Below are 17149 nucleotides of genomic sequence, written 5' to 3'. Positions count from 1 at the left end.
TGATATTTCCAAATAAAAAACAAATTCTGTCATCCTCCTTCTCTAACTGCCTGTGCTCTGATAAACTTTAGTCACGCTTTACTGCTGCGCTGCAAGTTGGAGTGATATCCCCCCCCCCTCACCCCCAGCAGCCGATCAGCAGAACAATGGGAAGGGAGCAAGATAGCAGCTCCCAGTAGGTATCAGAATAGCACTCAATAGTAAGAAATCCAAGTCCGGCTTGGGACTCCTCCAGTTACATGGGAGTAGGAGAAACAATAGGTTAGCTGAAAGCAGTTCTAATGTGTAGCGCTGGCTGAAAGCTCAGACTCAGGCACAATGCACTGAGATGGCGCCTACACACCAATATTACAGCTACAAATACATTTGTTGGTTCAAGAATAACATTTTAAATGGCAGAGTGAATTATTTGCTATGTAAACAGTGTCATTTAGAAATAAAAGTACCCCCTAAAAATCATAACAGGGTTGATTTACCAAAATGTGAGTTTAGAGATTAATACAGAAAAGTTCACCTAATTTCTATTTATTCCTATGGGATATTTAAAAGCGTATTTATCAAATGATGATCTCTAACATTCACCCATTGATAAATACGCTTCTAAAAATCCAATAGGAATGAATAGAACGTGGTTTTGTGAGGATTTTATGGATTAAGCTCTAAACTAACATGTTGATAAATCTGCCCCTTAATCTCAGGAACCTCACTTTCTCCTTTCCAACCGTTCTCTCTTTTACTGTTTAGATAAATACCACACTCCTGGTTTTAACATTCTGGATTCTCCGAGCGAAGCTTGCATCTCTAAACGCAAATGTCTCAAGTCTTAAGAACACCCGGTGAGTAAGTGAATAATATGTTATGAGAGGGTAAATATCTGATATATATCTGATGCTCCCCATCTTGGGTCTTGAGGTCCTGATCATTGGTCACAAAAGCAACTTATTAATCCCTTATAATGTGCTTGTATAATTCTGATTGGTGCAGTTTAAAAATAAAAATAGAAAGTGTTTTTATATGCCAAGAAAACATTTAACAAAGTCACTACAAATATGGAAGGTTCTATTATTTATTTCTTTATTATGATATAATTAGTTTAGTCTAACGATTGAATAAATGATTCAGAGCTGGCAATGTATTACTGATATGAAGCTGGTTTATTTCCTTCTCCCTACAGGTTACTGGCCTTCAAGGCCCTGGTTCAGCTGTTCATACTTGGATCTACTTGGATCCTTGGCTTCTTCCAGTGTGGACCTGGGGCCATTGTGGCATCGTATCTGTTCACCATCTGCAACAGCCTTCAGGGGGCGTTCATCTTCCTTGTGCACTGCCTGCTCAATCACCAGGTCACTAAATCCTTTCCACTTATTCACTAGTCAGTGTAACTCCAGCCCAGCACTAGGGAGGCTAACTCCAGAATTGTTAGATACTGAATGACTCAGAACAGTGGTTTTAGGGCTCCAACCTGAAAATTACTTAGAAGGAAATTGATCCAAGTGCTTATTAGTTGGCCTGGATGTCCCAGAAAGCCCAGCCTGGATGCTAGTTAGGATGAGATTTGGGTTAAACATTTATTATCATAATTAGGGTGACTAATTAGTGTGAGATCTATGTGGGAGTCATAATGTTACATGCAGGCCCCTTATATGTGCGTTCTTCAGATAGGGCAAAGAGGCTGCACTACACTAATGGAGCCTGTAGTTTACTCTTGCCTCCAATGCGCTCCAGTGTGCTGCTCTCTGTGTCTAACAGAGGATGAACTTGAGTTTACTACACCAGGTGGTGCTATTCTCTAATCCTCCTGTAGATGGCACTGATTAAGCTGCAAGACTCATTGCTTTCTCTTTGCGTGTAGGTAAGGGAGGAATATCGCAAAGTTTTCCATCGGCTGCATGTTCAGAAGCCAGAGTCGGAGGGAGTATCGGGCAGCACTGTTCCTATGACCCTGAAATCGGTAAGTCTCACCCTTCCCCTTACAGCCATTGCTCTCAGTGCTGCTACTCTGCTCATTGCACCTTTCATATCTCTCTGCAGGTAACTGTGTCCGATGTGATAAAATCTGATACTGTCATAGATCATCACTCTGAAATGAGTAAGACTGAATGGTGTAAGTCTTGAAGATATCAGATCATTGAAGAAAGGAACTGGGGGCTGAGCGTAACCTCCCCGTGGCCCGTGGCAAAGACTCCGCACTTTTTTCAGACATGTTTGTTTATAAATAATTGTAAATAAATAGAGTATACTTATATGTCATTTGTGCTTTGTTGGGTTTATTGAGATCTGAAGGGTCAGGTTGGAAGAAAACATCATGAGTTAGTTGTTATTATGTAAAAACAGTCACAGAATTCAACTAGTGATGAGCGAATCTGTCCCGTTTCGCCGAAAAATTTGCGAATCTTTCAAAAGATTCGGGAAACGGCGAAAAATTTGCGAAGCGGCGAAAATTTTGCGCATAAAAAAAATTGTCGCCCACGACTATTCTTTTGACTCGCGACTATTTATTATGACGCCGCAACTATTTTTTTTGACGCTGTGACTATTCTTTTGATGCGCGACTATTTATTTTGATGCCGCGACTATTCTTTTGACGTGGGACTATTTATTTTGATGCTGCAACTATTCTTTTGACGTGGGACTATTTATTTTGATGCTGCAACTATTCTTTTGACGTGGGACTATTTATTTTGATGCCGCAACTATTCTTTTGATGCGCGACTATTTATTTTGACGCCGCGACTATTCTTATGACGTGGAACTATTTATTTTGATGCCGCAACTATTCTTTTGATGCGCGACTATTTATTTTGATGCCGCGACTATTCTTTTGATGCGCGACTATTTATTTTGATGCCGCAACTATTCTTTTGACGTGGGACTATTTATTTTGATGCCGCAACTATTCTTTTGATGCGCGACTATTTATTTTGATACCGTGACTATTCTTCTGATGCGCAACTATTTATTTTGACGCCGCGACTATTCTTATGACGTGGGACTATTTATTTTGATGCCGCAACTATTCTTTTGATGCGCGACTATTTATTTTGATGCCGCGACTATTCTTTTGATGCGCGACTATTTATTTTGATGCCGCGACTATTCTTTTGACGTGGGACTATTTATTTTGATGCCGCAACTATTCTTTTGATGCGCGACTATTTATTTTGATACCGTGACTATTCTTCTGATGCGCAACTATTTATTTTGACGCCGCGACTATTCTTATGACGTGGGACTATTTATTTTGATGCCGCAACTATTCTTTTGATGCGCGACTATTTATTTTGATACCGTGACTATTCTTCTGATGCGCGACTATTTATTTTGACGTGGGACTATTTATTTTGATGCCCACGACTATTCTTTGACGTCGCTAGTTTTTTTTGATGCGCGACTATTTATTTTGACGTGCGACTATTCTTTTGACGCCTGCGACAATTTTTGGACGCGCGGCAAATCCATGTCTGGTGAAACATTTCGCCCATCACTAAATCCAGCAATTTCCATCATTTTCAAATTCCCTATTAAAAGTAAAAGCAGCATATTTTAGGCCACACCCCTGATCTACACATTGGGGGACATTTATAAAGTTCACGCAGCGCATATTTATTTGCGTATGGTTGTTTTGAGCAGGTATTCCTCTAAAGGGTTACATTTTGCACTGCTGTGCCCATCTTTCCATTTATTGCCAATTATGGTGAAACACACCACACACACAATTTGCTAAATCTGTTTAGTGAATATTTGTACCAGCAAATCTTTAGCAAACCATAAGGCTTTTAATATTAATGTTTTCCATTTAGCTTTCACCAATGGCTCCAAGGCAAGGGCAAAAAGCGCTGGGGAAAGTGGGCACCCCTGCAGTGTGCCGCGTTGGATGTTAATGTGGCCTGGGGAGTTTGTGGAGAATTAGTTGAGTTGGACCCTAAAGCTTTGATTCATGAGATTTGTATTAGATTTGTTAGCATAGGACACTAAGTTTTCCAGCCTATAAAGGGGTGGTTTACCTTTATTACAGTTTTGAAAATAAAGAGATATGGCCATTTAAATGATATTTGGCTTAATATAAAAAAAATGGATAGTCTTCAAAATGTCTACCTGCAAAGGTATTACTGCATAAAGTTTCTTCGCTCTGCCAGACAGAGGACTCACATCACATGGAGGTGCAGGCAATGATGGCTACTGTGCGCGACCCTTTCGTTTTTGCTATTAATTGATGCAAATGGATGAACTGTGTCAGCCAATCAGATCAGGGAAATGCAAATGAATGGCGCAGGCACAGTAGCTTCCTTCACTCTGCTGGTAATGTCAGAATGCTGTAGACAAGACTTTACTTAGCCAGAGTGTCGACAATCCCCCTGGTTGGGGCAGAGAGCAGGGACCTATAGATCTATGCAGCAATACCTTTGCAGGTAGATGTAACACTTGTTTGGCTTAATAGGGGTATTATTACCAGGCTAGTTTGGACTTAGAGCATGTGTTACATGCAACCCCCTTTCCCAGGATGGGCCTCCGCTATATGGGAGCTGTGTCAGGGGCTAGATGGTGTTGTTGAACTACAACTCACACTGGTGTTGTGCAATAGGTTAAAGTAATTGGACGCCAGGAGCTCTTGCAGAATAACTGGATAGTACTTTATTGTCCAAGACAATGGTAATTAGGGTATTTCAATATACTCACTCAGATGTTACATAGATCAGCATGCAGTTATACAATTGATGTAAAGATGGATCAATAGCAGAAATATGATGCTCCCCTGGATATCCCTTCTCATCAAGAGGTTGGGCAGGTAGAACAGCAACAGTGTGATAGGTAGGAAAGCTCACCGGCATAGTCCCATGCTCTTTTGGAGGTTAGGGCAAGGCATATTTGCTAACCTATTTCCCTAGCACTTCTGTGTCCCTAAGCTAAGGCCAGTAATGCCTGTTAGGAAGACTACTCCTTTGCTATTATCCTGGATGGAGCAAATGGCTGCTCTTTCTATATAATTCTGTCTGAACTCACACCTCCTAGAGGGTGCTATTACATATATTGCTATGCTATCTTTTCCTCATTCACGGGGCCCTGTCCCCGACTTTAATTTGGATGGATATGTGGCTACTGGGCCGGATCTGTACCCAGGCTCAGTTGGGGCTCTGCCTAGGACACAGCATGCAGCCAAAAGAGGAAGTCACACCCTCCTGCCAGACACTATATCAGCCTGCAGGGGGCGTGTACTACCAGGCTAAACCTATAAGGGATAGCTTTACACTGTAAACTGAGTACAGGGGCTTCTGCCCAATAACAGTAAAGGTATGAAGAGGTAGGGAAGTAAAGCCATAGGGAGCTTAACCCTATGGGTCCCTACATACAGTTGAGGAAATAATTATTTGACCCCTCACTGATTTTGTAAGTTTGTCCAATGACAAAGAAATGAAAAGTCTCAGAACAGTATCATTTCAATGGTAGGTTTATTTTAACAGTGGCAGATAGCACATCAAAAGGAAAATCGAAAAAATAACTTTAAATAAAAGATAGCAACTGATTTGCATTTCATTGAGTGAAATAAGTTTTTGAACCCCTACCAACCATTAAGAGTTCTGGCTCCCACAGAGTGGTTAGACACTTCTACTCAATTAGTCAACCTCATTAAGGACACCTGTCTTAACTAGTCACCTGTATAAAAGACACCTGTCCACAGAATCAATCAATCAAGCAGACTCCAAACTCTCCAACATGGGAAAGACCAAAGAGCTGTCCAAGGATGTCAGAGACAAAATTGTAGACCTGCACAAGGCTGGAATGGGCTACAAAACCATTAGCAAGAAGCTGGGAGAGAAGGTGACAACTGTTGGTGCGATTGTTCGAAAATGGAAGGAGCACAAAATGACCATCAATCGACCTCGCTCTGGGGCTCCACGCAAGATCTCACCTCGTGGGGTGTCAATGATTCTGAGAAAGGTGAAAAAGCATCCTAGAACTACACGGGAGGAGTTAGTTAATGACCTCAAATTAGCAGGGACCACAGTCACCAAGAAAACCATTGGAAACACATTACACCGCAATGGATTAAAATCCTGCAGGGCTCGCAAGGTCCCCCTGCTCAAGAAGGCACATGTGCAGGCCCGTCTGAAGTTTGCCAATGAACACCTGAATGATTCTGTGAGTGACTGGGAGAAGGTGCTGTGGTCTGATGAGACCAAAATAGAGCTCTTTGGCATTAACTCAACTCGCTGTGTTTGGAGGAAGAAAAATGCTGCCTATGACCCCCAAAACACCGTCCCCACCGTCAAGCATGGGGGTGGAAACATTTTGCTTTGGGGGTGTTTTTCTGCTAAGGGCACAGGACAACTTATTCGCATTAACGGGAAAATGGACAGAGCCATGTATCGTGAAATCCTGAACGACAACCTCCTTCCCTCTGCCAGGAAACTGAAAATGGGTCGTGGATGGGTGTTCCAGCACGACAATGACCCAAAACATACAGCAAAGGCAACAAAGGAGTGGCTCAAGAAGAAGCACATTAAGGTCATGGAGTGGCCTAGTCAGTCTCCGGACCTTAATCCAATAGAAAACCTATGGAGGGTGCTCAAGCTCAGAGTTGCACAGAGACAGCCTCGAAACCTTAGGGATTTAGAGATGATCTGCAAAGAGGAGTGGGGCCAACATTCCTCCTAAAATGTGCGCAAACTTGGTCATCAATTACAAGAAACGTTTGACCTCTGTGCTTGCAAACAAGGGTTTTTCCACTAAGTATTAAGTCTTTTTTTGTTAGAGGGTTCAAAAACTTATTTCACTCAATGAAATGCAAATCAGTTGCTATCTTTTATTTAAAGTTATTTTTTCGATTTTCCTTTTGATGTGCTATCTGCCACTGTTAAAATAAACCTACCATTGAAATGATACTGTTCTGAGACTTTTCATTTCTTTGTCATTGGACAAACTTACAAAATCAGTGAGGGGTCAAATAATTATTTCCTCCACTGTAGATGTAGCCCACTTGTTAAATGGTTGTGTGGCACTACCTACTGGAGCACGATACTTGGCGCTACAGGAGTCCTGAGCCCCCGCTTACTATGGGGGTTTACACGGGATTCTCCCTTAAATGGCGTGCCTCCACCCAGGGATGGTGGTGTGGATCTGTATTCCACCCCCTGGGAACTTCATAGGTTGTTATGCCCCTCCGGGCTAATAGATCTCACCACACGGTAATATGAATAAAGTAAATGAAAAGGTTTATTGGACGAACACCTCTCCAGGAGCAGCTTATCAATTGTATACAGTGCAGGGTATATCTCCATACGTCTCATTGAGAACCTTCTCCTGTTGGCCTACCCAATGGTACTCGCGCTCATGTGCTCCCCTCTAGGGGCTCTCCCCGGTACTCTCGCCAAAGACACTCTCTCTTAAGAGTTCTCCCGGTACTCACGCTAGGACGTTACCCCACAGGGACCCACACCGGTACTCTCACTGGGCATCCTCAGATCCGGCCTCCTGGACTAGCGGTGACCTGTTCCACCTACCTAGCCACTTAGTTCCCTGCACTCCAGCCGATGTAAGGCTAGGAGGTCTTAACCTCGCTACTACTCCTGGAGGGGCCATGTCCGCCCATTCTAAACTAGGCTGTCCTACATATCACTCCTAGAGCGATCTATTACAGGACTCCTATCTAAGAACTATGCCCGGGGCACTCACTCCACTACTGGAGCAGTCCCTGGACTGACCAACATCTCTCTACAGCACATGACTGCTTCCCTTATATGGGCCTATGCACCACCCTGTGGCCATAACCCGAACTACAAGTATACACCCTATTAACTATTTAGCAACCCAGTCATCCCAGTGTCCCTGTTACCCAGCACCACCCTGTGGCCTGTCCTAGGGGTTTCTGTCCTAAGGGCCCATTTTTGGTAAACCCCTACATAGATATTTAGAAAACGGTCCATCCCTTTTTTGATTAAAAATATTATTTAAATGACCATATTGCTTTATTTTTCAAACTGTAATAAAGGTAAACCACCTTTTTAATTGGAGGCAAGTACTGGGGCTAAAATCTTTATATTAAGCAATGATGTGGTGGTAAAGTAAATGCAGATTTGGAACAAGCTGTTGTTGAAACTTTTTATAGTATATATGTTTTTATGTTTGTATAACTTTATTTATAAAGTGCTACAAGGATACACAGCACTGTACAATCTTTCAATGTACAAAATTACACACAAAGAGGACACATATTATAATAAATACAGTGAATAAGTATTAATTCACAGACATTAAGTGCCATTGGGTCTGAGACACAGTAGGAAGAAGGTCCCTGCCCCATAGAGCTTACAATCTAGGCAGAAGGAAGACAAGCAGTTAGGTCCAGGTACCTTGCAAGATCAGATTAGGACCAGATGTACTCACTGCAGGATTATGGCAAGATGGGGGTCAATTCTAGATTAGCTATTGTGAGAAGTGTAGTCCTTTCTGCTACTATTAATGTCCCTCCAATTATCAGTTAGGAATAGTTTGTTCTGTTTTTTAGATTTTTTTTTTAGATTTGTGAAAAGAGGGGGAAGTAACAGAAGACCTGTCCTGTACCTGGTTAAATGGAAGGTTAAAGTCCGTGGCCCACAGCAGTCTGTTACCAAGTGTTTTTATTGGTTATGGACTAGAGAAAAGTGATAGGTAAGGTTACTGGGGTACACAGAGAATTGTGTATGATTAATGATAAGCGAATCTGTCCTGTTTCGGCGAAAAATTTGCGAATCTTTCGAAAGAGTCATGAAACTGCGAAAAATTAGCGAAACGGCGAAAATGTCGCGCATCAAAAAAAAAACTGTCGCCCACGGCTATACTTTTGTCGCCCGCGGCTATTAATTCGTTGCACGGCTATTATTTCGTCGCCCGCGGCTATTATTTTGTCACCCGCGGCTATTCTTTCGTCGTGCGGCTGTTCTTTTGACGAGCGTGACAATTTTTGGACGCACTGCAAATCTTTCCGCGGCAAATTTTTTCATCCGTTTCGCGAAACAATCCACCAATGGCGAAACGCTGAAATTCGCCGCGAATCCATGCCTGGCGAAACATTTCGCCCATCGCTATGTATGATCGATCATATGATGTGGCTGCTATATTTAGTAGGCAATAACCAGGCAGCGATATCGTTGGACAAAGCTCTGAGAGGCTGAGTAACGCAGTACCTATACCCTAATACCTACAAATGGCCAATCCTACTATTACAATGAACAAAATAGCCAACATGACAGGTCTTCATGCAGCGGTATTAAGATACATCAAACATAAAACCTATAACAATGCAAAAGCAAAATGGTTGCAGTTTGGTCCAAACTTGGAGCTGTCTAATAACATTGGTGAGCACATTTAGGGAGTTTTTTTTATAGAAATATATAAACTCCTCTATGTTTGCTCATGGTGGAAGAGAGAAAATGAGTGGTGTAATGTTTATGGAGCTTTTGGTAAAATGCATCTCCTGTAGAAAATGTTGGGTCATTTATAAACACTGGGAAAAATTTGCACCAGGACTGTAACTCATGGTAGCCAATCAGATGGTTGTTTTTAGTGTTACACCTGCAGCTGATTGGTTGCTATGGGTTACTGCCCAGGTGCTAATTTATAAATGAACCCAGCTATGTTGGGGGAGAGGTGTTCCTACAACTGGAGATTAGAGACCTTGATAGACATTCAGGTAAAGTCTGTAAGCTAATAATAATGCTACCATTCAAGAAATTCGAGGGACAGGGCCCCAACCCACCAAACCACATGTTTTAATGGTTGCCATGAACCAGGTAAAGCAAAAATATAACCCAAACGCAGTAAAATATAAACAGGGTTAGACTGGGGGGTGCAGGGCCCACCAGGGCTTCTGCCTCAGGGGCCCCTGCATCCCGCAATGGCCTCTGCCATCATCACCCCTCCCCCGCAGAGGCCCCCAACACAACACCCTCCGACCCCCTCCCGTAAGAGCTTCTAAAATAAAATTACCTGCGATGCATCGGGGGAGGGAGACAGTGGATCACGGGAGCTCCCTGGGGGGGGGGGATCGGATCTAGGCCGTCAGGGGTCCACTAGGGTTTTTTCCCGGTACCCCGGTGGCCCAGTCCGACGCTGCCTTTGCATAACAGACTAATACTAGTAGAACATGGGTCACACTGGACTCAGAATGGCCTCTCACTAAGTGAAATAGGAAAGTTGGGCAACTACACGTCTCTTGCTGCTATACAGAAAAATAAAGACAGAGGGTGCCAGAGGTTCTTGCAAACAAAACAAAAAGGGTTTATTTAACTTTCACAGAGTTTACTCATCTGAGACAGGACCAAATGTAGTGTGTAATACAGGCTAACACTCCCCTGAAGGCAGACTTGGCAGGAATGTAATTTCACTTTTGTGACACCCCACAGTGGCTTAGATCACCTGCAGGGAATTCTCTATCCTGATTCCCTATGCACAAGGAACCCCCATCCTGCTGCTCCTACATTGGAGCTCAGGGCTGATCTTTCCAGCTCAAACAAAACTGATTTACACTCCTACTGGTATGGGAGCTACACCTGCCAGCCGGGTCTCTGTTCCCCGACTTCACCAAGGACCTACCTCCTTTACTAAGCCCAAGGCCCAGGCTCCCAGCAGACATCTACCTTGTTCTCCAGGTTGAGGCCAAAAAGGAAGTGCCACCCCTTTCCCAGCAATATATCAAACCGTGACAGGAAATGGTCACCCTACCTTCTATCCAACAGTATACATATATAAATAAACTAACTTTGATACGGGACCTTTCGCCAGTAACTAAGGGAACTAAGCCTGTAGGGATTTAAAGCCATAGGGGTTATCAACCCTATGGGTCCCTACATCAGTCATTGATCTTTGAAAACAGTGTGGGGGGTCACATCAGCTGTTTGCCCGCCTTTACTGTTATTAAGTCCGGATCTAGGTGAGGTGAAGATTCGCCCATCACTAATTACTTACAACTAACTAGCAATTAGGAAAAAATCCACCAATGCTGAAAAACGGAAATTCGCTGCAAATCCATGCCTGCCGAATTTCTTTGCCCTTCGCTACTAGTAATTATTAATTCAGATTTTCATTAGATGGCAGCTCAAAAGCCAGTGCAATTTGTATCAGAATTTAATAATCAGCAGTTGGATGAGTTTCCAGTCTGTCCACCTTGTCCCCCAGATCTGGTGAATTCAGCCACTGCGGCTAAAGGCGGCCATACAAAGTCAGATTTTAGTCTTCTTCTGTCTAACGTTGTTTCAATGTAGCAATCTAAAACTCACATTCAGCCTGAAATTGTAGGATAAAGCCCTAAAAATAACAAATTGGAGGATGTTCTGAACATGAAATAGTTGGCAGAAACCAATTGTACAAAAGTGACTCCCATTGTAGGTCCCCCAGGAATATGCACCACAGATTTTATGGTCTTCCGACCGAAATTTTCTATTCTGTCCGATCAACAAAACAACTGATCACTATTGTATGAAAATTATTGGGATGATAATTCAGAGGCCACATGGTCCAAAAATCATATGAAACTAGGGGCCTGATTCACTAAAGGGTAATAAAACGTGCGCTATTTTTATTGTGTGCTAAAATTTTTACCGCGTCTTAATTTTGGCGATTTTTCGCACGATTCACTATAAGCATACTCGCGCTTTTTTACGCGCGATATTGCATGCGTTATTTAACTCGCGAAGACTATTTCAATGCGGTATTTGCTGGTACATGCGCTAAATTACGCCCGCGAATAGTCGCCGCATATGAATGGTAGCTTAGAAATAGTGTATAAAAATTTTCACCGCATATAAATGGTGTATATAAATATTAGCCACATATAAATGGTAGCATATAAATGGTAGCATATAAATGGTAGCATATAAATAGTAGATGCTTATAAATAGTAGCCACTAGTGATGAGCAAATGTGTTCTGGTTTCTTTAGTGAAAAATTAGCAAATCTTTCGAAAGATCCACGAAACGGCAAAAATGTTGTGCGGGCAAAAAAATTGTTGCTGTGACTATTATTTTTTTACACTTGTATCAATTTTTGTATGTGCGGTGAATTTTTGCGTGGCGAATTTTTTCATGCGTTTTGCCATTGGCGGATTGTTTTGCGAAACGCATGAAAAAATCCAACGCGAAAAAATTCACCGCACGTCCAAAAATTCGCTGCGAATCCATGCCTGGCGAAACATTTCATCACTTGTAGCCAAATATAAATAGTCGCGCAAATGAACACACGCCATGTTAGCCATACACGCCAATACTTGCAGAAAATTACTGTATTAAAAATGACCATTTCGCTGCAAACTGGCGGCTGCGTCACTCTAGGGGAAACACAGACTTGAATAAATAACACTGTAAGTCCATATTTTATTGCAAAAAATCATTTACTGTACTTTTGTATAATTTTTCGCCTGCCTGTAGTAGGTGTTAATTTTCACATAGCCGAATGCGATATTTAGCGCGCAAAAGTTATAGTGAATCATGCGATCGTATTCTTTTCAGCGCAGAAATTAACGCATGCGGTAAAACTAGTGCGATAAATAACCCATGCGAAAATGGCGATTTTTCGCACGCGCGCAAATTATTTTGCGTTTTTTAACGCAAAAAAGCGTGCGATAATTTTTATCGCCCTTTAGTGAATCAGGCCCTAGGTTTTGTACGATTTTATCGGTATGTGTATGGCCAGCTTAAGAGTTCGGTTTACATTGAGAAGTTGGACTGTGTGGAATTCAGCTTGCGTATCCCTAGTAAGGGACATTCAGGGGCAGAATTATCAAAATGTGAGTTTAGAGCTTAATACGTAAAAACTCACTTCTATGGGATTTTTAGCAGCGTATTTATCAATGGGAGAAAGTAAGAGTTCACCAATTGTTAACTACACTTCTTAAAATACCATAGTAATCAATAGAATGTGGTTAAGTTTTTATGTATTAAGCTCTAACCTCATATTTTAATAAATCTGCTCCTCGGAATCAGTGTGGCGTTCAGGGCACGTAGGCAAAAGTCATGGCTAAGAGCTCTCCATTAGTGATGAGCGAATCTGTCCCATTTCGCTTCACCGAAAAATTCACAAATCTTTCAAAATGTTGCACGTCAAAAAAAATTGTCGCCTGTGACTATTTTTTTGTCGCCCGCGGCTATTCTTTTGTCGCACGGCTATTCTTTTGTCGCACGGCTATTCTTTTGTCGTACGGCTATTCTTTTTAAGTGGACGCTCAACTAATTTTTCCGCGGCAAATTTTTTAATCCGTTTCGCGAAACAATCCGCCAATGGCGAAACACGGAAATTCGCCACAAATCCATGACTGGCGAAACATTTCGCCCTTCACTACTTAGTGCCTTTCCTGATCCATCTAGACAATACGCTCAGCCTATGGTAGTTTTTACATGTGGAGCTTTCACAGCGATATGCCGCCGGTTCAGCTGTGCCCATTTTTTTTAAGTTATAAAATGTAACAGTATATTACACAGTAGTCGTGCGCTTCTTTTCTCTCACAAAATTAAGTAAATATGTAATTTGGCCAAAAGAAAACAATTGGCCAATCTCTCTCGGCCATAGTCCGTCACTGACTACATAGAAATCCGCTGTTCCAATGCAGTCATATTGATGTTAGATGGATATAGATGGATATAATGACTTTAAACTCTCCATTATAAACACGGTACCACCCGTTCCTCCCTCTTTCCTGCAGTATATGAGCCAATTAGCAACAGGAAGTTGCTGTGACAATGTCTGGGGGTTGATGTAAAACTTCTATAGAAGCTGCTTTTAAAGCAGAATAACCCAGATGTGATTTCTCTTCACATGGCCTTATGAGGTACAGCTTTGCCTTTATCATTCTTTACTTTATTCTAATAGATAAAATCATATTGACCCACTGTCACTGTTACCTTTCTTTCTCTCTCTCTCTCCCTCTCTCTCTCTCTCTACGTGCACTCAGGGGAGGACGTTGGGTGGGGGACCCTAGGGGGGCCCCTGCGAGGGGGTGGGTTAGGGGACAAGGACGGCGGGGGCACCGGCAGGTTCCCTGGGGTGGGAGCCTTGGTGGGCCCTGCACCCCCCAGTACGACCCTGTCTCTCTCTCTCCCTCTCTCTCTAGGCTCTCTAATTTTTGAGGTCTGTGTGGCTCATTTTATGTCATGGGAGACGGAAGGGGATGTCCTAAAGTGTTGAGGGAATGTCTGTGCCTCTGAAGATGCCCCAGTAGCCCCCCATCTTCTTTTCTGCTGATTCCCTGCACATACTCTGTGCTGCTGTCACTTACCTGAGCTTAGGGACCCACTCACTATATACTGTATATATATATAGAATATAAATGGCACACTATACTGTATATATAGAATATAAATGTCCCAGTATAACCTGAGCTTAGGGACCCACTCACTGTATACTGTATATATAGAATATAAATGGCACCACAATATAACCTGAGCTTAGGGACCCACTCACTGTATACTGTATATATAGAATATAAATGGCACCACAATATAACCTGAGCTTAGGGGCCCACTCACACTATACTGTATGTAGGGGTTTACCAAAAATGGGCCATTAGGACAGGAACCCCTAGGACTGGCCACAGGGTGGTGATAGTTAACAGAACACTGGGATGGTTGGGTTATCAATAGTTAACAGGGCGTATACCTGTAGTTCGGGTTATGGCCACAGGGTGGTGCATAGGCCCATATAAGGGGATGCAGCCATGTGCTGTAGGCCAGACATTTTGGGGACTGCTCCAGTAAGGAGTACCCCAGGTACAGTTAAGATAGTAGTTCTGTGATAGGTCGCTCTAGGAGTGATATGTAGGACAATAGGAGTTTAGAATGGGCAGATATTGCCCCTCCAGGAGTGGTAGCGAGGTTAAGACCTCCCAGCATTACATCTGCTGGAGTGCAGGGCCATAAGTGGCTAGGTAGGTGAACAAGGTCACCGCTAGTCCAGGAGCCCGGCTTTGAGGGTGCTTAGGCGTGAGTACCGGTGTGGGTCCCTGTGGTGATGCTTCTAGCGTGAGTACCGGGGAGGGCTCCAAGAGGGGGTGCCTCCTGGCGTGAGTACCGGGGAGATCATCTAGATGGGAGCATGTGGCGTGAGTACCGTAAGTGATCCAACAGAAAAAGGGTCTCAGTAGTAAGTAGTAAGGAGATAAAGCCCTGCATGCTGTTTGATTGATATGTGCCACTCCTGGAGAGGTTCCATTCAAATAAACCAATTCATCTGATTCACATACAATACTGTGTCTGCTGTGTCTGCATATCTATCTAGCCCAGAGGACCACTACTAAGCTGGTAAGGAATAACCCCAGGGGGGTATATCAACCAGGAGTGAGTGGGTCCCAAGAGGGGCATAGCATCCTGATCGTTTCCCAGGGGGTGGATTTTAGTTCCACAAGACCATCCCTGGGTGGAGGCACGCCATTAAGGGGAGAAATCCCTGTAAACCCCCATAGTAAGCGGGGGCTCAGGACTCCTGTAGCGCCAAGTAAAGTAATTCAGCAGGTAGTGCCACAGAATCTGATAAAGTGGGCTACATGTATATATAGAATATAAATGTCCCAGTATAACCTGCGCTTAGGGACCTACTCACTATATACTGTATATATAGAATATAAATGTCCCAGTATAACCTGCGCTTAGGGACCTACTCACTATATACTGTATATATAGAATATAAATGTCACACTATACTGTATATATAGAATATAAATGTCACACTATACTGTATATATAGAATATAAATGGCACACTATACTGTATATATAGAATATAAATGTCACACTATACTGTATATATAGAATATAAATGGCACACTATACTGTATATATAGAATATAAATGTCACACTATACTGTATATATAGAATATAAATGGCACACTATATACTGTATATATAGAATATAAATGGCACACTATACTGTATATATAGAATATAAATGGCACACTATACTGTATATATAGAATATAAATGGCACACTATACTGTATATATAGAATATAAATGGCACACTATACTGTATATATAGAATTTAAATGGCACACTATACTGTATATATAGAATATAAATGGCACACTATACTGTATATATAGAATATAAATGGCACACTATACTGTATATATAGAATATAAATGGCACACTATACTGTATATATAGAATATAAATGGCACACTATACTGTATATACAGAATATAAATGGCACACTATACTGTATATATATAGAATATAAATGTAACAGTATAACCTGAGCTTAGGGACCCACTCACACTATACTGTATATATATAGAATATAAATGTAACAGTATAACCTGAGCTTAGGGACCCACTCACACTATACTGTATATATAGAATATAAATGGCACATTATACTGTATATATAGAATATAAATGGCACACTATACTGTATATATAGAATATAAATGTCACACTATACTGTATATATAGAATATAAATGGCACACTATACTGTATATATAGAGTATAAATGGCACACTATACTGTATATATAGAATATAAATGGCACATTATACTGTATATATAGAATATAAATGGCACACTATACTGTATATATAGAATATAAATGGCACATTATACTGTATATATAGAATATAAATGGCACACTATACTGTATATATAGAATATAAATGTCACACTATACTGTATATATAGAATATAAATGGCACACTATACTGTATATATAGAGTATAAATGGCACACTATACTGTATATATAGAATATAAATGGCACAATATACTGTATATACAGAATATAAATGGCACAATATAACCTGAGCTTAGGGACCCACTCACACTATACTGTATATACAGAATATAAATGGCACACTATACTGTACTGTATATATAGAATATAAATGGCACACTATACTGTATATATAGAATATAAATGGCACAATATACTGTATATACAGAATATAAATGGCACAGTATAACCTGAGCTTAGGGACCCACTCACAATATACTGTATATATAGAATATAAATGGCACAATATAACCTGAGCTTAGGGGCCCACTCACACTATACTGTATATATAGAATATAAATGGCACACTATACTGTATATATAGAATATAAATGGCACAATATACTGTATATATAGAATATATACTTATATTGTAATGTCACCCACTGTGACCTACAGCACTTACATTTGCCTATTTGTGTCT

At 41.5% G+C, this 17149-nt stretch overlaps 1 protein-coding gene across 3 annotated transcripts in view; it reads left to right on the top strand.

Annotated features, from left to right (window-relative positions):
* The window catches only part of LOC100490939 (adhesion G protein-coupled receptor E1), a 32986-nt gene extending 30791 nt beyond the window's left edge, over positions 1-2195 (top strand). For all 3 annotated transcript variants that reach the window (XM_002935421.5, XM_031899356.1, XM_031899355.1), the window contains 4 exons: positions 745-836; positions 1175-1343; positions 1853-1951; positions 2032-2195. In XM_002935421.5, coding sequence (XP_002935467.2) covers positions 745-836; positions 1175-1343; positions 1853-1951; positions 2032-2115 — 444 coding nt within the window. In that variant the 3' untranslated portion in view covers positions 2116-2195. The remainder of the gene's footprint in view (positions 1-744; positions 837-1174; positions 1344-1852; positions 1952-2031) is intronic.
* The last annotated feature ends 14954 nt before the right edge of the window (positions 2196-17149 follow it).

This window comes from Xenopus tropicalis, chromosome 3 (genome assembly GCF_000004195.4).
Source record: "Xenopus tropicalis strain Nigerian chromosome 3, UCB_Xtro_10.0, whole genome shotgun sequence".
Classification (NCBI taxonomy): Eukaryota; Metazoa; Chordata; class Amphibia; order Anura; family Pipidae; genus Xenopus; species Xenopus tropicalis.
This window is presented reverse-complemented; position numbering and strand designations above follow the sequence as displayed.